Source organism: Epinephelus lanceolatus, chromosome 2 (genome assembly GCF_041903045.1).
Source record: "Epinephelus lanceolatus isolate andai-2023 chromosome 2, ASM4190304v1, whole genome shotgun sequence".
Lineage (NCBI taxonomy): Eukaryota > Metazoa > Chordata > Actinopteri > Perciformes > Serranidae > Epinephelus > Epinephelus lanceolatus.
Window position 1 is genome coordinate 19,217,537 of NC_135735.1, and position 22,454 is coordinate 19,239,990.

At 40.0% G+C, this 22,454-nt stretch overlaps 2 protein-coding genes across 3 annotated transcripts; both read right to left on the reverse strand.

Annotated features, from left to right (window-relative positions):
- Window positions 1-249: 249 nt before the first annotated feature.
- On the reverse strand, window positions 250-10,336 carry LOC117252419 (interleukin-18 receptor 1-like). Of its 2 annotated transcripts, none has more exons than XM_033619292.2 (10): window positions 10,105-10,336; window positions 8,347-8,599; window positions 6,231-6,414; window positions 5,970-6,114; window positions 5,854-5,892; window positions 5,587-5,722; window positions 5,311-5,456; window positions 4,555-4,698; window positions 1,177-1,329; window positions 250-1,085 (listed from the first exon to the last, which is right to left on the reverse strand). In XM_033619292.2, the coding sequence occupies exons 1-10, from the start codon at window positions 10,172-10,174 to the stop codon at window positions 739-741; spliced, it is 1,617 nt and encodes a 538-aa protein (XP_033475183.2). In that variant the 5' UTR covers window positions 10,175-10,336; the 3' UTR covers window positions 250-738. The 2 variants fall into 2 exon arrangements, with proteins under 2 accessions (XP_033475183.2, XP_033475176.2); XM_033619285.2 differs by having other exon boundaries at window positions 5,830-5,892; window positions 10,105-10,332.
- Window positions 10,337-10,982: 646 nt separating this feature from the next.
- On the reverse strand, window positions 10,983-22,431 carry LOC117259112 (interleukin-1 receptor type 2-like). Its single transcript, XM_033630347.2, has 8 exons — window positions 22,044-22,431; window positions 18,466-18,718; window positions 17,147-17,330; window positions 16,901-17,045; window positions 16,747-16,809; window positions 14,332-14,455; window positions 14,065-14,210; window positions 10,983-13,853 (listed from the first exon to the last, which is right to left on the reverse strand). The coding sequence occupies exons 1-8, from the start codon at window positions 22,093-22,095 to the stop codon at window positions 13,672-13,674; spliced, it is 1,149 nt and encodes a 382-aa protein (XP_033486238.1). The 5' UTR covers window positions 22,096-22,431; the 3' UTR covers window positions 10,983-13,671.
- Window positions 22,432-22,454: the final 23 nt, after the last annotated feature.

Here is a 22,454-nt window from a genome sequence, read left to right on the forward strand (position 1 = left end):
CAATAATGTAAATTCTGCCACTCGGCCTGTTTATTTATTATATGTACTTTTTTTTACTGCTTACAATTAATCACTCAGGTACAATAAACTGTGCAATATCTATACTTCTATACTATACTACTACAATAATGTAAAATCAGCTAGTCTGTCTCTTTGCATTGCACAGTATGGTTACAGACTCAGCCATATAGTATGTGTATTATTGTGCTAAAAGTACAGTTAGTAAAGACAAAACAAAAAGTCTGGTCATAATTCTCAGTAGATTTTAATATTAAAGAAATATTAATGAATGTAGGTGTAAAATACAATTTATTTTTGAAATACAGTTCAGACATGCCTTAGGGCATCACAGAAACACATTTTATGGTACAGTACATGCAGTGATAGAGGAAATGAACGAGGATGAAGAGCAGCATGACAGTGACAGTACATATATTTAAATAATTGTATGTTAATGTTTCCCATAGAATACTTGCATACACACAGCAGCATAGCAGGAAATGTATTAAAATAAAGTGAGTAAATCCAGTGAATTCAGTTTTTATGTGTACATTTTAATTCTTTAATTCTGCACTTTATATTTGTGGAAGTTGTTTACAGTTTACACATTTAAACTCTGATTGTCGATCTTCTCACACAAATAAAATTGGGACAAATCTATCGTCTTCAGTCATATACTGAAAATAGATATAAGCTATGAATTCTGACATGGCTCAACACTTTAAACTAGTTAACATCCTAGATCGTTTGAGTTGAAAGCCTTATTTGTGGTGCATGCTGCTGTGGGGCAGGTAGGTAATAACGTAGCTGCTTCCAGAAAGAGGAGGAGGACCGCATGGAGCTTTCGCCTTTCCATGTGACACAGTCTCCAGCTTTGCTAAGAAGCTGTAAGGCCTCTGGTAACGAACCAGATTTCCGCACTTCTGTTGCCTCAGTTTTGATGAAAACCAAGCGAGTCTGCCGCTCCACAAGGGCTGCATGGATTGCACTCAGCAGGCCAGAGCCTGGACCGAGATCTGGAGAGGTGGGAATCAAAACCATGGTGCGACTCTGCTCTATACTGTCCAGCACTGCCTCCACTACAGCTGCAACCAACCAGAGTTCAGATTTAATATTATTTATATTCCTTAGGATTTTGAGGTAGATTTTTATTTTAAGTATGTCTGAAATACATACCTTTCCCTGGCAAGACGTCACGATCATAAAGGCAGAGACGGTAACCAAACTCTTCCTCCAAAACACTTTCCAGCCATCTTCTGTCATGAGCGTTTAGTCCTGCTTTTGTGTCGCTCTTGTAACACATCAAAAAGGCGTCATAGCTCTTTCCATCTAAGCAGACAACAAAAAACAACAACAGATTTGTCACTGCTATGTCCTTCCTGAAAGAAGAGCCAGGTCTCACTCCGAAGTCGTCGAAATCTGGCGCTTGGGCAGTGACTTGTGGCATCAGAAACCAACGAAAAAAGCTGTCCTTTAACATCAGCATATACAGTCAGGTCCATAATTATTTGGACAATGATACAGTTGTCATCATTTTGGCTGTGTACACCACCACAATGGGTTTTTAATGAAACAATGAATACCTGCTTAAAGTGCAGACTCTCAGCTTTCATTTAAGGCTTTTTTCAAAAATGTAGTATGAACCGTGAAGGAATTACAACCATTTCTTCTTCACAGTCCCCCAACTTTAAGGGCTCATAAGTATTTGGACAAATTAACATAATCATCAATTAAACAGTCAGTTTTAATACTTGGTTGCAAATCCTTTACAGTCAATGACTGCCTGAAGTGTTGGACACATAGACATCACCAGATGCTGGGTTTCTTCCCTGGTGATGCTCTGCCAGCCCTTTACTGCAGCCGTCTGCACTTCCTGCTTGTGTTTTGGGTGTTTTGCCCTCAGTTTTGGCTTCAGCAAGAGAAACGCATGCTCAGTTGGATTCAGATCAGATGATATGACTTGACCATCACAGAACATTCCTTTTCTTTGTCTTAAAAATGTCTTTGGTTGCTTCTGCAGTATGCTTCAGGTCAATGTCCATCTGCACTGTGAAGCATCGTCCAATGAGTTTTGAAGCATTTGGTTGAATCTGAGCAGATAATGGTGCCCCAAACACTTCAGCTTTCATCCTGCTGCTCTTGTCAGCAAGAGAAGACTTCACTAGAATAAATACAGAGGGTTTATCACAAGATGTAAACCATTGGTTAGCCTTGAAAATGGAAGGCCAGATTAGAGTTTGTCAAAAACCATCTAAAAAGCCTGTACAGTTGTGGAACAGCATACTATGGACAGATAAAACAAAGATCAACTACCAGAATGATGGGAAGACAAGAGAAGGAAGAAGGGAAGGAACTGCTCATGATCCAAAGCACACCACCTCATCAGTGAAGCATGGTGGAGGTACTGTTATGTCATGGCCATGTATGGCTGCCAGTGGAACTGGTTCTCTTGTATTTATTGATGATGTGACTGCTGACAAGAGCGGCAGGATGAAAGCTGAAGTGTTTGGGGCACCATTATCTGCTCAGATTCAACCAAATGCTTCAAAACTCATTGGACGATGCTTCACAGTGCAGATGGACATTGACCTGAAGCATACTGCAAAAAGCAACCAAAGACATTTTTAAGGCAAAGAAGTGGAATGTTCTGTAATGGCCAAGTCATATCATCTGACCTGAATCCAATTGAGCATGCGTTTCTCTTGCTGAAGCCAAAACTGAGGGCAAAACACCCAAAACACAAGCAGGAAGTGCAGACAGCTAGAGTAAAGGGCTGGTAGAGCTTCACCAGGGAAGAAGCCCAGCATCTGGTGATGTCTATGTGTCCAACACTTCAGGCAGTCATTGACTGTAAAGGATTTGCAACCAAGTATTAAAACTGACTGTTTAATTGATGATTATGTTAATTTGTCCAAATACTTATGAGCCCTTAAAGTCGGGGGACTGTGTGAAGAAATGGTTGTAATTCCTACACGGTTCATACTACATTTTTGAAAAAAGCCTTAAATGAAAGCTGAGAGTCTGCACTTTAAGCAGGTATTCATTGTTTCATTTAAAACCCATTGTGGTGGTGTACAGAGCCAAAATGATGACAACTGTATCATTGTCCAAATAATTATGGACCTGACTGTATGTGGCCAGTTGCCGTTATAGTTTAACAGCGCCCAACAGCATCAGGAGGAAACGCGGCAGGACAAGGATGAAAGTTAAGGCCACAAAAATCCGAGTGGGATAGGCAGATGGGTCCAATAAACGCTGACTTTCACCCGAGAGAGCTGTGTTCGCGTCCTGTAAGATTCTAAAGCCAAACCCTGTTCTTTTCAACCACGCAAAATCAATTTACAGTGTTGCACCAATGTACAGAGACTGTACGAAAATGTAAAATTTCCTTTAAAAAAGGAAGTGTATTTTGATTTGATAATATTTTTATCAAAACATTCATTTAGAAACTTTCACACAACTCCTGCAGTATAATCCAAGTCTAATTTATCCAGTCGTATGCTCAGTTCTTCCCAAACACATGCATTTTTGCTAAAATAGTATGGTTGAACACACTTCTGCCCACAAGTGCTACACTCCGAGCAAGTCTGTGCATGCTTGTGTGCATGAGCTCTGCATGAGCAGAGTTAAGGGCGCTGACATACTAAACTGAGGGTTAATGTGCTAACTGGCTAACTAGCGTCTTGAATCTGTCATACCAGTCCTCTGGTTTCTCTTTTTGAACAGCGTATACAGACGACTGCTGCCTGCTGGTATGGAGAGCTATGTCCTCTCACGCAGACGCAGAACATACGTGCTAGTTGGCTATTGGCTGTGGTCTTTGAGGCATGCTCAAGCACAACTTTTAGGCTAAGACACAGGCGATGTGAGGTGAACAATCGGCCTTCATCGCCACTAGTTCTTTGATGTCAATGTTGGTGTGTCTGGGCCTTAAAATGCACACATGTGCCTAGACATGCTACTTGTCCATGCATGACACCGATACTGGCATGTTTTAAAACCGTGATGCCATCCATCCATCCATTTTCTAACCGCTTATCCTCTTAAGGGGCCCCGGGGGGGTTGGAGCCTATCCCAGCTGGCATTGGGCGAGAAGCGGGGTACACCCTGGACAGGTCACCAGACTATCACAGGGCTGACACATAGACACAGACAACTATTCACACTCACATTCACACCTAGTCACCAATTAATCTGCATGTCACGGACGTTAGGAAGTACCCGGAAAGAACCCACGCTGACACGGGGAGAACATACAAACTCCACACAGAAGGGTTCCCCTACCCTTGGTTTGCACCAGGAACCTCTAGCTGTGAGGCGACAATGCTAACCACTGCACCACAATGCCGCCTAGTTTTGTAGTTGTTGACTTCAGCTCATTATGAATGTTTGCCTTTTTTGGATTCTCCGTTTACTGTGGAGGCATGACAGAAAAACATTTTCCTTCCTGAATTTGAGGTAACACGGTAAGTAATTGATACACAAATGGTTATTCTTCAGGTGGAGCGTTACCTTGAACACAAGTTGTTAGTAAACCAAAAACATGATTCCCACCTGAGGTGCTGCTATGGCAGCCAAGAGTGTCTCTTAGGAACAGAGTGATGTCGATTTTGAACCTCACGTAGATAAGTACTGTCAAAACCACCACCACCGTAATGCTGGCAAAGGCAACAGCCAGGGACACATAAGAAGGGCGAGCTGTAGAAAATGTAGGGAGAGAATAAATGTATTACTAATTAAAACACTCATAATAGACTTAAAAATGACATCATTCCAATTCATGAACCCAAAAATGATAAAAATGATAGTTGTCCAATAATGATTAACTGCAGCCCCACTCAAAAATCTATCCATCCATCCAACATACGCTTTTGAGTCAAGGCAATGGTGACGTTTGACACACAAACATCGTCCTAGATGCAGATTCAAGTTTACATGTGTTTTTGTTTTTTAAATAGATCCTCCTCTATCACTTTTTTGAAGACTAAACAACTGTTACAACAATCGCAACCCCGACACAGAGAATGCTGAGAGCCAGGGAGAAGAAGGAAGGAGATGCTGCAGGTGTATAAAGGACAAGTAACTAAATTTAATTTATTTAAAGTAGCAGACAGCAGATAAAACTTCCTCATCATTTAAATGTGTGTTAATTGGAGATGTGATTATCAAGTACAATTAAGTGCATCCTGGGATCATCACTTGAACTGGTTGGAGCTTTAGTATAGTAAATAGTACACAGCACCTCTGGAAAAATGCATATACAATAGCAGCGAAGCTAAAACCGAAGCTCTACCAATACATTTTACATACGTTTTTGGGCCAAAGTGATGGTGACGGAGCTTGAGTGTCCAGATGCAGCTACAAGTTTACAGGTGTAATTTTTTGATAAATCCTCCTCTGACACTTTTTTGAAGACGAGAGATGCTGTCATCTTTATTTCTCCAGCATTCTTTTCCCTGTAAAGAAAAGGAAAAGAAAAGGAAAAGTCCAGAAAGATGACTGTTAGCTATAATGTGCATGTGTGTAAATTTGGCCTCATTTAACATTTGCACTTCCAAACCTCTTTTTCTCATACAAAATCTTTACCGTGTTATATTGTAGAAAACTGGAAAGCTGTTGTTTTTCTTTACAACTGACTCCCCGCACCGCTCCCCGCTGTACCAGAACATGCCATCAAAGTCTGAATACATGACACCTTCACAATCAATCACCTTTGTTGAGCCTAGAAACACAGGGGTTTACATGAGATCTACAGAGTGTAATTCAGAAAGACAGTAAATGCTTGTATGTAAATCTTAGTGTGTGTCTTGACGCTTCATTGAAGCTCACCCAAATCTACAGTAAAGTAATCACCCTTGTTTGGTTTAGTGATGCTCGGATATTTCGCTTTTTCTGTGCAAAAAAAGGAGAAAACATTTTATATCTTTTTTCAACACATGAATACAAATACAAAATGTGCTCTTTCTCACCCTTTGGTTTGACGTCAAGCACCACAGTAAAGGTCCTGTTATATATTTGACCATTATACAGGTAAGATCTGGTGCAGGTGTAGGCACCCTGGTCTTTCTCTTTCACACGTGAGAAGTAACCATCTATTGGCAATGACTCGCCCACCTACAAGATGAAACATAAAGCTTAGCTTTAAAACACGAAATGATGTAAAATCAAACTGTGCATGATGCAGTTCCTTATTTCTCAATCAAATCTTATTCCCACTCATAGTTACATACCTTGTGCCATATTATGCCGTTACTGGTAATATTTAGAATACCTTCAGCAGGGACATTAACATCAGGGCAATACAATGTGCAGGCCTCTTGTGCGTAACAGGTTCCAGGGTACTGGCTCATCTCCTCACCCTCTCTCTGTGTTGTGTAAACTGTCAGCATGAACCAGGACTGGCTGCCGGCGTCGCTGTCATGTCATCAAAGAAGAAGTTCATATAAAGGTTTCACATTCAGATTTTAAACATTCTGCAGTGGCTCTTCATGTGAGACAAGGTTTCATGCTACAAAGAACAAAATCACACCATAACTGCCTGGATGGAGATAGTCTCGCCAGACAATCAGAGATCTCCGCCTTCTGATAGTCTGGGGACACTCCTTTCTAAAGTGTGTTTAACACACCGGCGAAAACGGCCGGCAACAAAGCAACGCCTCTTGCATTTTTGAAAAGGACACGCCCTCCCGGAAATGTGTGCTCCTCCTTTTCTCGTCCGCAAGGAAACAAACACACAGAGAGCTTGAAAATGGATGCCGAGATATTTAACTCCGTTTTATCAAATGTGTGCTCATCCGTGAAGAAAATATTTTTTCTAGCGGATGTCTTAGTTACAACATTATTGAGCTAACTGGAGTAGTGTCATGTCATATCCGACAACCGGAGGCTTTTAACAGATGACGTCCTGATGTTAGCTTTGCTGCTGCAGTTAGCTGTCCCTGTCAGCTGCAGCCACTGATGCTTTCTAGACATCGTGATTTCCCAAAACTGAATAAATACCACACATAGCAACACAAAACTGCTTTGCTAGCTCAATCATGTTGTAACTAAGATATCTGCTGGAAAAGATATTTTTTCACGGACCGTTTAATGAGTTATTACCTATTACAGACACCGCTAACGGCTAACAGGGCTAACAGCTAACGGTTAGCCCAGCTAAACGTGCACACAGAAATAGTAATGTTTGTTAAGTCATTGTGTTTATAGACTTTACAAACATCGGATTAGTCCAAACGGTGATACAGTGATTTGAAAAATGTGATATATAGGCTATATATACAGCTAAAAGCTCTGCTGGTTTTCTACCCGGAAGTATTTGTAAACAACAAGGCGATTCCCTCTAACGTTATAGTCCGGCCGGACGGATGAGTCATGGCCTTGTAAAAGATTATGTTTGTTTCTTTTAGCTGACGAGAATGTATCGCCGCAAACGCGACAAACATCCACTAACTTTGACGGCGTTTTCTGCGAGCACAGCTGAGCCATTTTGTACCGCTACACGTGTTTCTAGTGGGACTATTTTTACAAGCACAAGAGTTCAGCGAGCCACCGAAGGACCGCCCTGCAGATTTACTATTGGTTCTGCAACGTAGGGAGTTTTTTAAACTCTGAAATTGTATCCGCCCATCTAAACACAAAATCAGGGAGAAAGTCATCAGTCTTTAGTTAAGCAAAGCGTCTAAAGACTGACTTGTGAGTCTAGGATGGAGAGACAAATCTCAGAGTAAGTAACTCTTTTTCATCATGCCATTGCTCTAGGGATGGCACTGTCTGCTAGTCCATCTCCTTGGTAGAGACAAACTGGATGGATTGCTGAAAAAAGAAATGTTGCACAGGCATTCAGCGTTCCCAGAAAGTCAGGATTCATCCTAATGACTCTGGTCATTCTCTGACTTTTAATCTTGTGGTTTTGAGTGAAATGTCTTTGGGACTGGAAACTTCTAGATAGACTGCCAAAGATAATTTTTTTGGGCTTTTTGCCTTTAATGGACAGGATAGTGTGTGAAATGGGGGAGAGAGAGAGAGTGGGGGGACAACATGCAGCAAAGGGCTGCAAGCTGGAGTCGAACTCGCAACCGCTCCAGCGAGGCATCACCTCTATACATGGGGCGGCGGCACTATCCACTACGCTACTGATAGAAATTACTAATGTAAAACCTTATTCATCAGTGATCTTGACCAAAATAATCCCTCTGGAGTAAATCCTGTTTACGTGCCCGAACTATTTATGCCACTTTTAGTCTTGGTCAATGTCAGTCTCAGGAATAAAAACAGTTTAGATGTGGTTTCATGGAATTTTGCCTCCTTGTAATAGAGGAATGTTGTTTATTGTTTGTTGGACTTTACCCCTGAGAGCACGAGTAGTTCCCCTGATGCTTTATAGAAGCACTGAGAATGACAAGACTCCTCCCATGAACCAACAGGTCCATCTGCACCTGCTCAGCTGATGACATGGCGGTCAAATTCATCTCCTGGGTGGTGTAACTTCTCCAGATCACTCCAGCATCGCCATGATTATTCCTCCTGTCAGGGCGGCAGTACAGCGCCACCATCTCACCTGCCTTGACATTTACGTCTTTGGGTCTCTGAGGACACACACCTGTGAACAAGTGTTGTAAATTTGAGTGTATATTGTAAAATTGACATGAACTTGTTTGTGGATATCATTACCGTCTGCTCTGGTAACACCTCATACTGGATCATTGGCAGTGTCAGAAATTAGCAAGGGCCACAGGCCATTTGGCCCACAATTTATCCAAGAATGCCCCTAAAAGCCATGTTCCGGAGGCCAAAATTGCCCCCAAGTTTTTGAAACAACTATATGTATTTATATTTTTAACAGTATTACAATCTGACATTAGTAGTATAATTAGTATAAGAAGTATAATTTTATTTTTATTAAATTAATTTACTGTCACGTCTACAACTCATTTTCCAGACATAATCAACGAGATTGCACTGATTACGTGAGAGTAATCTGACAGAGAAGGGGAGGGGGCTTTGCTGTACCATAAGTATAAATTAACCATTTCTTGGGTGATCTGTGTCTACACAAAGACAAATTAATGAAAAATTAAGGTAGAATGAATGTTAAATTTTAAATTAACTTACTTCCAGGATTGCATCTAAGGAATGTATAGTAATTTGGCCTTTTTAACAGTAAAAGTAAGTGTAATGTGGTGAAACATTAGTACTGCTATCAGTAGATTAATGGTTAAATCATCACATTTAAACTGGTTGAATTATAGGAAATCTGAGTGATATTTTGCAACCATAAGTTTATGTAACCCATTATTTATTTCATTTATAGTGGTTTCTACTGAAGAGTGAAGACACTATCTTAGTTGGTTTTGCTTTTCATATGCTTATTGTTAGAACATAATTACAATTTTTTGATGGCCCCCAAACATTTTGAAAATGCCCCCATTTTTTAGACCGTGGGGGCCAAAATTGCCCCCAAAATATTTTGTTAATTTCATACCCTGATCATTGGTGAAACAGCATGTGCTTGGCGGTTGTAAAGTGTTGAAGTTGTGTTCTTAACCACATCCTTATTTTTTGGTATCTTGTGATTTCAGTTTGACGGAAAATGAGTCATTTGTGGGAGTCAGCACGAGTCCAGTGCATTAAGATAGATATGTTCTGATGCATTTAGAATTTAAATTATATAATATTTGCATGATGCTTAATATCTATGATTTGATCTAAATTTATACAAGTACTCTATTCAAGTACAATTTTGAGGTACTTTTTCTGAGCATTTCCCTTTTCTGCTACTTAAACTTCAGAGGCAAATCTTGTACTTTTTCCTCCACTAGATTTATTTGATGACTTTAGTAACTGGTCATTTTGCAGATTCACATTAATAACGACAGAATATAATCACAAAATAAATTATGATGTATCACTATGTGTTAAGATAAGACTTTATTGTTTCCTATAGGACAGAATTCACAAGCTACCCAGCAGTATATAAAGTAAAATAAGCTCTGTTGGTCTGTCTATCTATCTATCTATCTATCTATCTATCTATCTAGCTATCTGTCCAATGAAACCAAATGACACGTAACACTGAATGTTTACCCTTTGACACCATTCTCTTACCTGTTAGTGATGCAAAGAAGAAACACAGAGGGAGCAGAAGCACTTTCACCATCATGACAGCCTGCAGCATTGCACACCAAACATTCAAGAGTGTCGTCAAAATCTCACTGTGGTCACACAGCCTTCACAAGCAGTTCTGCTGAACTGAACCCTTCCCCAATCATGTTAAACCACAATGATGAAAAGTGAAACTCAAGGACGAGCGTCACATTAATTGTCGCCGCAGTTCCAACACATGCATTCCAAACAGACAGCACAGAAGACCACTATGTCAGCAAAGTTTCAAGATGGAAACCCAAAGTTAGTGTCACCAATTCACTATCTGACTAAATGTCTTCCCTTTTGTTCCTGATTTATGGCGTTGAATTATGGCCAGAAAAGTGATTTTTCAGAACATTAGGATGTCACAGTAAAGTTGACCATTGACCTTTTGGACATAAAATGTCATTACTTTATCATATTGGACATTTGTGTGATATTTTGTCATGACTAGCGCATAAATTCTAGAGTTAAGGCCAAAACCATGTTTGTGAGGTCACAGTGGCCTCTGACCTTTGACTGCTGACCACAAAAAATCAAATCAGTTCATCGTTAAGTCAACAAATTCTTTCAAGGGGCTCCTGAGACATTGCATTCACAAGAATGAGACGGGCGTATGGACAACCTGAAAACATAATGCTTGAGTCCACGACTGTTGCCGGTACATTGACTTAAACATGCTCTTTGGGTAAACTTGTAACAACCAAAAGACAAACTGGACACAGCTTCATTTTACAGTAAGGTGTGACAAGGCAAAACCTCAAAGCTTTAAAGTAGTCCGGGAATATAGTGTTGCACTTCCATAAACTCAGGGGACTCACAAGAGCCAGATAGCGGCAGAGATATCTTTAATGGTACATGGCAACGAAACTGCGCTTTCTCCCAGCCCCAAGGTGCCATCATACACTTACAAATATAGAAATATAAAGATAAAAAAACATATCCATATCGCACATACAAGTATCGAAATACAAAGATAAAAAGTTAAAAAAATAAATACACATCACATATATATACATACATGTGTACATATATACATATACAGATAAATTAAAGCACACGTAGAAAAAACAAATGCAAAAAGACAATGGATTCTACACGCTTCCCACAATGCAACTGAGAGAATCTTTTCACTGACTAAATCACTGAGGGTTATCTTTAGAGACTTGACGAAGCTTCTCCACAGCCACTAACTGCTTTCACAGACTGAGTGGTACTCTGCATGATAACATGACCTTTATGCAGGAAATTAATTAGGTTTCCGTTTCCATTTGGCAGCTCACATTTCCACTCAGTACTCGCAGAGGGTAAGAGTGGGGTTGGCTGGGACACTTATATCGACACATAATAACTTTCCATTACACACAGACTACTTGGACAGTAAAAAAAATGATTTGATCCCTGAACAGAACTACACATGTCTGCTAACAATTTATCAAGCGCTGCTATCAAGTTTTTTCGAGGGTAACCGAAATGTGAAAAGGCACAATTTTGTTCAAGAAGAATTAATCATTTCTTTCTAAATACATTATACATGCTAGAAAATACTGTGTCTGTGAACAGTGTCAATTTGCATTGTGGAGTTCCTGTGCCCAGGATTTTCTGGGCGGGCCTGAAATCTTATAACGCACAGACACCATCCTATCATAACCCCACCTCTACTATATAGAATTATGCTACTACTAACGGATCAGAGTCATTTAGCTTACCCCATGTGTGAATGTGGTTTCACTACGTTCCACAAGCTCCCTTAGCTCTTTCAGTCTAATACAGGGGTGGCAAACATACGGCCCCCGCCAAACGGCCCACTCAATAAATTTCAAGTTAAAATTGCAGAGAAGTCATTAACTCTACTTTTTCAATTAAATGGACTACTATTACTATTTGTCGAAATAAACTAACTCTGATTTCCCGACAGAGGTAAATGGGAAGCCAGTGAGCTTGGTATGCTCGCAGCACCTTTCAGTGCATAAGAAATATTGTATTTAGCACCACTATCAAACTCATGACAGTAAAAATGCAACAACTTGCAAGGACAACTAAGAGGAAAGATAAATTTAATTGTCGGCAGGTTTGAGGAAACAAGTTTGGTTTTAGTTTTAGTTGAGAGATCGGCATTGCAGCTGTGAAAGCTAGCTAGCTACCTTATTGCCGATGAAACAGCATCAAAGTGGCACTCTGAGGGTGAGTTTGCTGAAAAACAGACATATTATTGAAATGGCACTTATTTTTCTGTCATCTTTTAGGTTTTAACTCAGGCTCTTCATCATTGATTTTGTTTATGGATTATTTATTTATTGTCAATGTTTTCAGGGTGTAAGCTGGCTGTAATGTTACTTCATTACACTAAAAGAGAGGTACATATTTAAAGGCTTTGTTATGTAGAGATTATTATGCAATGGTTTTACTGGTCCGGCCCATATGAGATCAAATTGCGCTGTATGTGGCCCATGAACTAAAATGAGGTTAACACCCCTGGTCTAATACATACATGAATAAATAACTGTTAAATGCCACAATCATATAACCCCAGGCAAAATGACCATCACTGACGTACCTTTAGACAGTTACTGCTCACTGCTGTAGGTGTGTGCTCTGAGTTAATGTTAGCTGCCGTGAGCTGCTGAACGAGAGTCCGTCACTTTGGAGTGGCTCTTGTTCTTCAAGAGCGTCTCAGCAGAGAATACTGCTGATTATTTCACAATCTTGAAACCTAATCTTATTTTCTTGCCATTTATTTTAATCACTCAACTTTGGCTGGGTGGTTATGCTTTTTTTTGTGGAGTGACAAACTCAGAACACATATTTTGCTTTACCCAAACTTGTGAATGTACAAGGAGTGCATTTTCCCAGAATTCCACCTCCCTGGGACGGTTGAGGCACCTTGTTCTGAGCTAAAAAAAAATAATGAAAAAAAAAACATGAAACAAATTCTAAAAATGATGTAAAATGATCATTTTTAATGGATAAATATATAAATAAATAAGAGATAAAGATACTTGCCCTATCCACATTCAAAATATGCCTAGGGGTTGAAATATACGGCACACATTTTGACTTGACCACATATGTGGTCAAGTCAAAGTCACAGCACACATTTTGACTTGACCACATATGTGGTCAAGTCAAAATGTGTGCCGTGAAAAGAAGCTTTTCACTCAATGAGATGTGTCCAACCATCAAGAGCTCATGATCAGATGGAATATTTGCAGTGCTGGAGCTCACCAGGAGGGGGCACCACTACACTAGGGCATTGTATTCTTATGACATATGGAGTGGCAGGCAAAAAAGTTACAGAGGTGAAAGGATGGAGAACATATGAGAAGGAAAACAGTGAGGTAGAGGATCTTAAAAAACAGTGTTAAGGTAAATTATAAATCCCAACAAAACCTTAAAATATTTAAACATTAAAAAATTATTTCTTTAAAAATATATTTCTGTTATATAAAGCATAGTATGACAGCAGTGATTCATCTTTCAGTGTGAGCTAAATATATATGTATTATACTAAAACATTGACACGATATTTTAATTGTGACTCAGGCTTGGATCAAGTGGGTCTGCTGCTCCACAAAGCCTGCATGGGTGGTGTGCAGCAGGCCAGATCTTGGACCCGGATAGCTTCACAATAACAACAACTGCTACAATGATCACCACCACCACCACGGCACAGAGAATGCTGAGAGCCAAGGAGAAGGAGGAAGGAGGTGCTGTAGGCGTATAAAGGACAAATAACTCTTAAAATTTATTTAAAGTAGCAGACAGCAGATGAAACTTCCTCATAATTTAAATGTGTGTTAATTGGAGATGTGATTATCAAGTACAGTTCAGTTGAACTGGTTCAAGCTTTAGTATCATAAATCGTACACAACACCTCTGGAATAATACATATACAATAGCAATTCCATACATCTTACATACTTTTTTGGGCCAAAGTGATGGTGACAGAGCTTGAGTGTCCAGACACAGATGCAAGTTTACAGGTGTAATTTTTTGATAAATCCACTTCTGACACTTTATTGAAGATAAGAGATGCTGTCATCTTTATTTCTCCAGCATTCTTTTCCCTGTAAAGAAAAGGAAAGAAAAAAGAAAAATCCAGAAAGACGACTGTTAGCTATAATGTGCATGTGTGTAAATGTGGCTGCGTTTAACATTTGCACTTTTTTTCTCATACAAAATCTTTACCGTGTTGTATTGTAGAAAACTGGATAGCTGTTTTTTGTTTCTACAATTGACTCCCCGCTGTACCAGAACATGCCATCAAAGTCTGAATACATGACACCTTCACAATCAATCAACTTTGTTGAGCCTAGAAAAAGCAGAGTTAACGCAGTTTATATTTTTTTAAGCTATAGTCTGTGAGGAGTGGCAGCAGTACAAAAATTGAATGATACAAATGGAGGTTATTATGTGATTTAATTAATTCATACCCTATTTGATTAAAACAGCTGTGATATGATAAAAACAGAGCCATGTTTAATCATTTTCCCCATCTGTCATTCATCATTCACAACCATGGCTGCATTACTGAACAGGGCTACCGGGCATAGGCCCAGAGGCCCAAGGTGTCCCCTGGCCTTCACTAGCAAAATGTTACGCACATTAACAAGTCCAAATCTGAAGCCATGGTTCTCTGCCGGAAACCGGTGGATTGCCCCATCTGTGTTTGGGGAGAGTTACTGCCTCAAGCAAGGGAGTTCAAGTATCTCAGGATCTTGTTCACGAGTGAGGGTAGAATGGAGCGTGAGATGGAATGGTGGTTTGGCGCAGTTTTTGCAATGATGCGGGCGCTGCGCTGGACCGTCATGGTGAAGAGGGAGCTGAGCCAGAAGGCGAAGCTTTTGATTTAATGGTCCATCTACATCCCAACCCTCACGTATGGTCATGAGCTCTAGGTAGTGACGGAAAGAATGAGATCGCAGGTACAATCGGCCAAAATGAGTTTCCTCTGTGGGGTGGCTGGGCTCATCCTTAGGGCCTGTCCCAATACCCCCCCTTAGCCCTACCCTTTGGCCCTAGGGGTAGGGGTGTCCCAATTCCTTTTTGCATGTAGGGGTAGGGGGCATAACGAGGGGTAGTGGGTATGAAACTAGCCCTTCAGAGCAAGGGATTTCAAATGCTGACTTGCCAGCGAGGGGTAGATGTCGCCATGGCTACCACCGAGCAAGAGACGGGGAAAAAAGTTCATACATAGTTAACGTTACTGTAGTCAGGTTACTTGTTAGCTAGCTAGCTAGCTCGCACTATCTGGCGTCTGTCATCTGTCCTGTTCTGCAAAATTGTCAGATTTTCACATTACGTTAACACGCCAGCTAGTATAACTATGCTGCCTCGTAGTGTTAGCGAGTTAGCTAGCTAGCTAGCTAGCAGAAGTCCCCTGCCATCTGTCGTTGATCAAACGAAGCATGATGAATACAGCAAACGCGATAGGTAGGATGAGCTCAACCAGAGACTCCATTGTAGATGCTGGTTGGAAATATAGATAGACTCGCAGCTTCCTATTTAAAATAGTTACGTATGCGTGAAGATAACCAACGCGGTGACGTAGTGAGTGTGTCCCAATTCCTAAGATTTCAACCCCTACCCCTCGTTGCTTCATTTCGAGGGCCAAGGGGTAGTGGGCAATGGCTAGGGGTAGGGCCAAGGGCTAAGGGGTAGTGTACAAGGGGGGGGGGGGGGGGGGTATTGGGATTGGGCCTCAGAGATAGGGTGAGGAGCTTGGACATCCACAGGGAACTCGGAGTAGAGCCACTGCTCCTTCGCATCAAAGGGGTCAGTTGAAGTGGTTCTGGCATCTGATCCTGGGTGGCTCCCGCGGGGGTGGCTCTGGGGCAGACACACTGGAGGGATTACATATATCATTTGGCCTGGGAACACCTTGGGGTCCCCCAGGAGGAGCTGGAAAACGTTACTGGGGAGAGGGACGTCTGAGGTGCCTTGCTTGGCCTGCTGCCCCCTCAACTCGGCCTCAGATAAGGGGATGAAAATTAATGGATAGATGAATGGACATTAACAAGAACCGAACGAGTCAAAACTAGCCAAAAGAGACACAACATGACTTCAAAGAGACACAAAACCAGCACAAGGAGAGGCAAACTGACCACATAGAGATGCAAAACCATTACATGATGTGTAACGACAAAGAGACCCAAACCACTACATAGTCTTTGTGTCTTGCTCCTGTGTAGAAGAGGTGGTGGGGCCCTTTGCATATCTGTGCCTAGGGGCCCATTGTCTCATAACCTCAGCGGATGAGCCGGGAGCTCTGGTGAGGAAAGAAACACCGTTCGTCTGCACACACTGCAGTGACACATAGCTGGTTGAAAATCCGCAAAGTTTCCCTGTGAGAGCCAAAACCTTCAACAGTTAGTCAGTGTGTTTTCCCACTTGGATGTTGTGAATGATGAATGGTAGACAAATTAAACAAATCTCTTGATAATTTATCACTATTTTTTAACATCAATGTTTACATCTCAGTTTTTCAATTCACATGCATTTTCATAACCTACATTTTTCAAAATAATTTTTGTTACTTTCACCTGTCATAATAGCCGTGTGTATACACGTGAATGCATCTACAAAATAGGACACATAACTCACCTAAATCTACATGAAAGACATCACCACCGAGTGGTGAAAGTATTACTGGCGTTCCAGATTTTTCTGTGCCACAAAAACAGGAAACATGTAACACAAATAAACATATTAAAGTCTGTGAACATCAATATGAATAGAAAGAAGTGCTCTTTCTCACCCTTTGGTTTGATGTCAAGCAGCACAGTAAAGGTCCTGTTATATATTTGACCATTATACAGGTAAGATCTGGTGCAGGTGTAGGCACCCTGGTCTTTCTCTTCCACACGTGAGAAGTAACCATCTATTGGCAATGACTCGCCCACCTACAAGATGAAACATAAAGCTTGGCTTTAAAGCATGAAATTGAGCATGATGCAGTTCCTTATTTCTCAATCAAATCTTATTCTCACTCATAGTTACATACCTTGCGCCATATTATGCTGTTGCTGGTAATATTTAGAATACCTTCAGCAGGGACATTAACATCAGGGCAATACAATGTGCAGGCCTCTTGTGTGTAACAGGTTCCAGGGTACTGGCTCATCTCCTCACCCTCTCTCTGTGTTGTGTAAACTCTCAGCCTGAACCAGGACTGGCTGCCGGCGTCCCTGTCATGTCATTAAAGAAAAAGTTAATATAAAGGTTTCACATTCAGATTTTAAACATTCTGCAGTGGCTCTTCATGTGAGACAAGGTTTCATGCTACAAAGAACAAAATCACACCAGAACTGCCTGGATGGAGAGACAAATCTGAGAGTAAGAGCTCCTTTTAATCATGCCATTGTTCTAGGGATGGCACTGTCTGCTAGTCCATCTCCTTGGTAGAGACAAACTGGATGGATTGCTGAGAAAAGATGTGTTGCACAGACATTCAGTGTTCCCAGAAAGTCAGGATTCATCCTGAATTACTCTGGTGATTCTCTGACTTTTAATCTTGTGGTTTTGAGTGAAATGTCTTTGGGACTGGAAACTTCTAGATGGACTGCCATGAAATTTGGTTCAGATAATCATGCTGCTAGAGCTGCTAGTGCTGCAACAGACTCTAGTTTACTCTTTAAAGGGGAACCACATGAAGTAAGAAAGCCAGAAGCCACAGAATTAAGTCTCAAACATCTGATGTCATCAAGTATAAAGTCTGGAGCTGCTCCACAGGAAATGAATGATCAAATGAAATGGTGCTCTCAGTGCCATGTGACATCTCTCCTGGTTCACTGTCTATGGAGCAGCTCCAGCTTCATGCTGGATGACATCACAGATTTGAGTTTAAGCACTCTAGTTTGGGGATTTTGGAGAGAGTTGTTCATGTTTACTGATATTTTTGGACTGTCTTAGACCGTAGGAATAACATACAAATTTTGAAAATGGCCATAGTTCCCCTTTAATGCTCAAGCAACAAGTTCAGTGGCTCTCTGCGAGTATAAAAGCTGCTGTTGTTGAACACAGGACAAACCTTGCTTTCAGAATATGAGCAATACTGTTTTCTAATATATCATTTACATAAAACATCTGCACTTTATATTCATTAAGATGAAGCTACTATTAGAAATTACTAATGTAAAACCTTATTCATCAGTGATCTTAACCAAAATAATCCCTCTGGAGTAAATCCTGTTTACAACTATTTATGGCCCTTTTAGTCTTGGTCAATGTCAGTCTCAGGAATAAAAACAGTTTAGATGTGGTTTCATAGAATTTTGCCTCCTTGTAATAGAGGAATGTTGTTTATTGTTTGTTGGACTTTACCCCTGAGAGCACGAGTAGTTCCCCTGATGCTTTATAGAAGCACTGAGAATGACAAGACTCCTCCCATGAACCAACAGGCCCATCTGCGCCTGCTCAGCTGATGACATGGCGGTCAAATTCATCTCCTGGGTGGTGTAACTTCTCCAGATCACTCCAGCATCGCCATGATTATTCCTCCTGTCAGGGCGGCAGTACAGCGCCACCATCTCACCTGCCTTGACATTTACGTCTCTGGGTCTCTGAGGACACACACCTGTGAACAAGTGTTGTAAATTTTAATATATTTTGCAAAATTAACATGAAATTGTTTGTGGATATTGAGAAAAAAAAAATCTGTTCATGGACATTTTACTGCTGGTTCCTTGTTCAATCCCAGGAGGGAGCCCCATGTTCTCCCCATGTCGGTATGGGTTTTCTCCAGGTACTCCGGCTTCCTCCCACAGTCCAAAGACATGCAGGTTAATTGGTGACTCTAAATTGGCCGTAGGTGTGAATGTGAGAATGAATGGTTGTCTGTCTCGATGTGTCAGCCCTGTGATAGTCTGGCAACCTGTCCAGGGTGTACCCCGCCTCTCACCTAGTGTCAGCTGTGATAGGCCGACTCGGAAAATAGCGTCGCACTGGTTCCCTCGTCAAAAACCAAATGTTATTTTTCAGTTGGATTTTGGATTATTGCAGAAAATGAGCTCTGAACAAGAAAAGAACAGAATAATCTTCACAAATGAACATCACTTTTATGATTTTTGAAGCATAAATGCAATCGCAAGACTTCAATGTCACCATGGCAACCGCCTTTTTTTAGGACATGTAGGTTTCAAAATTCACGAATGGGGTATTTGCTTATGGATTTTATGTTGTAGAACAAAACACGGCAGTCTCTTAAGCTTGTGTTAACCGCAGACCTTATTTCAAGCATCTAACTAAAAACCCATTCAAAAAAATCTACTGACTTTGAGACGAGGAAACCATGAGTGCTAAAATTCATTTTCAGGTTTCAGGAGTCATTCCTGCATCACTCTGTACTGTGAACTCATGTGACATAACTACAATACTACGTTACAAACTGACCACATCCCATTTCCCAATTCCTTATTGGTCTTGTAATGTCCTTTTAAAGGCAAGTTAATCGGTTTCTGCAGAAGTACTCAGCACTAATGATGCTGAGTTCATGCTATTTGACACATTTCATAATCGCATGGATATTTCACAATGTAGGACTGGTAGTTTGAATGTGCACATTATTATAACAGCTAAACTGTAACAACACTGGAAACATTTTTTATTCAACATGTCAGCTTTTCTTATATTACGAATATTCAAATTGTTGGTGACCTCTGTCAATCTTTGGAAACTGAGGATCTGTTCCTTAAGATATTTTATTGCCTGTTCTTTTATTATAGAGTCTTGTTCCTGTCACATTACACTGACTCTATTGTCATTCCTCTTATTATTAAATGTAAGTAAACAGGGTGTCTGCAGTGTCCACCAAATTCAATTTTCAATATTAAATTAAGACTTTTTAATATCAGATAGAATGTGATGTAATACCTGTTTCACAATCAAACCAGTAGGGGCAATAAGGCCTAAAATTATCTATTAAATACATGCATTTATTAAGATTGATATCATATTTTTATCAGTACTTAACAGGATTATAGAAGAAAAATAACTAGCAATATAATAATTAACATGACTTGGGTCCAGATAAGAGTATAAGAGAATTCATTCACATTTTTGCTGAAACTGACACCCATTATGAGACGATGATCTACTGCAGTGCTGCTAAATTATAAATTCAACTGGGCCAGATTTTAAAACCAGAAAATATCAATGGGCCAGGCATTTTCAACAGCAGGCAACCAATTGAAAGCTTTTTCTAGCTTATATAAAGTATATATATATGTATATCTTTATATGTGACCTTCCCCAGTCAGATATCATATATATATAAAAAAGTTATCAATGCACAGAAGCATAATAAGTGGCATAAACAGTAACCAATAATACACACTTGTTCTGGTTTATAGCCTAACGTTAGCTTTTTTATTTTTGGTGATTACATTTATGCTTCAAAAATCATAACGATGGTTTTGTGGAGATTATCTTGCTCACGAAAATGTGTAAGTATAATCAATGTTTATTTAACAAAGAGCTCATTTTCTGCAATAATCCAACTGAAAAATAACATTTGTTTTTTGACAAGGGAACTAATGCAGCGCTAATTTCCGGGTCAGCCTGCAAGAAACGTCATACAGCGCTGTATTGTTTCACAAAAGGTAAGATACACTGTTACCTGTGTACTACGGGACTCTATTAACACTGTCAGTGCTGCTCAGGTGTGAATAAATGGTGGTAAAAATCTAGATAATTATGTATGATAAATATGAAGCTGCAGTCAGGACATGGTGAGCTTAGTAGAAAGACTGGAAAAAGAGGGAAACAGTGGCTCAGCTCTGTCCAAATGTTACAAAATATTTGAGTTTCTCTGGTTGCCTGGCAACTTCAAGGAGACAACAACACTTCAGGATTGATTATTAGGCCTATTATCAGTGTACATGGCCAAGAATTAATATCGCACATAACGTTGTGTTTGTTTCTGTTTTCATTATTTTTCAAGACTTTTCAAGACGCTGGTAAAAATACCATGACAACAATGTAAAACTCCTACTAAAACCCATACTTAAAGTACAGAGGTATTAACAGCAAAAGTTAAAGTCAGTGTAATACTATTAGGCTTGTTGTTACTGATGCAACAATGTGTAATAAGCATTTAACTGTTGTAGTTGGTGGAGCTGGAGCTAGTTTTAATAGCCTAGCCTACTTTATATAAGGTTCAGTAGTTTAGTCAAGATGGGCAGTTTGATCCCCGGCTCTTTCAGGCATGTCAAAGAATCCTTGGGAAAGATACTGAACCCCAAATTGCTCCTGATGGCTGTTCCATTGGTGTGTGAGTGCGTGTGAATGGTTACTGAGTAGCAGGTGGACTCGGCCACCAGTGTGTGAATGTGTGTGTGAATGGGTGAATGTGACACGTAGTGCAAAAAGCACCCTGAGTGGTCGGAGCAGTCCATTTACCATTTACCAGAGTCTGAATCTAAAAAGTAACTAGTAATTACATCTGTCACATTAATGTTGAGTAAACACTACAGTATGTTTCCCTGAAATTTGGTAGTTTAAAATGGAAATACTGGAGGAAAGTATAGTTACTTATTAGCATATTCTTGCAGGACTATCAATTTAATAAGAATAGATGTAGATGAGGTGATGATTAGCCACACTTTGAAAGCTGAAAATTTAACACCACATATAGTCTGAATTTACATTGATGGAAAATTATTTTTGAAATGTAGTAGATTAGTTATCCAGTTAGAAATGTAATAAGTAATGTAACTATCTTAATTAATCAATTAAAACGATGTAACTTATTACATTTGACTACTTTTTGATTAATGTTGGGCAATAAAGATTGAAAAGATGCAAAGCAACACAATGAATATTATATTCTATATAAACTTTTTTACTAAAAAGAAAACACATTATTCAGCCTGTATGATGAAGCAGTCGTGATCAGGTCTTACCTGTCAACAAGGTCAGCAGGAGATTCAGAAGTAAGCCTATTTTCGCCGTCATTGTGATGAATATTTTCCCCTAGGGATCCAGAAGAGTCACCAGTGTCTTCTCAGAAGCTCCTCAGTCCTTTGAGTCAGAATGTTCGGTTGTAAAACAAAACAAAAAGTCTTGCTGACAGTGGAAAGTAAAACCTAAGTTCCGCCCATATAAACATTTCCCAGCTATGGGCTGTGTTTATAAGCACTTACTCAAAGCAAATATATAGCATTAAAAGGATACAAATATGCCTGTGTTTCCTTTCATACAAGTGACTTTAGCAACTAAAAGCATTATGTTTTTTTATTTTGCTAGAGAGGAGGGTGTTTGGGTCTTATCAGTGCGTAAGTTGGACTGTGTCCAGTGCACTGTCCTGAACATGA

Excerpts from the sequence above, each read along its gene's own strand:
- LOC117259112 (XM_033630347.2), bottom strand. The coding sequence starts at position 22,095 with ATGACGGCGAAAATAGGCTTACTTCTGAATCTCCTGCTGACCTTGTTG. Across the intron at positions 18,719-22,043 it reads CCTGCTGACCTTGTTGACAG|GTGTGTGTCCTCAGAGACCC; the intron begins GTAAGACCTGAT and ends ACTTGTTCACAG. Across the intron at positions 14,456-16,746 it reads TGTCTTTCATGTAGATTTAG|GCTCAACAAAGTTGATTGAT; the intron begins GTGAGTTATGTG and ends TGCTTTTTCTAG.
- LOC117252419 (XM_033619285.2), bottom strand. The coding sequence starts at position 10,174 with ATGCTGCAGGCTGTCATGATGGTGAAAGTGCTTCTGCTCCCTCTGTGT. Across the intron at positions 6,115-6,230 it reads ACGGCATAATATGGCACAAG|GTGGGCGAGTCATTGCCAAT; the intron begins GTATGTAACTAT and ends TTCATCTTGTAG. Across the intron at positions 5,457-5,586 it reads GTTTTCTACAATATAACACG|GGAAAAGAATGCTGGAGAAA; the intron begins GTAAAGATTTTG and ends TTTTCTTTACAG.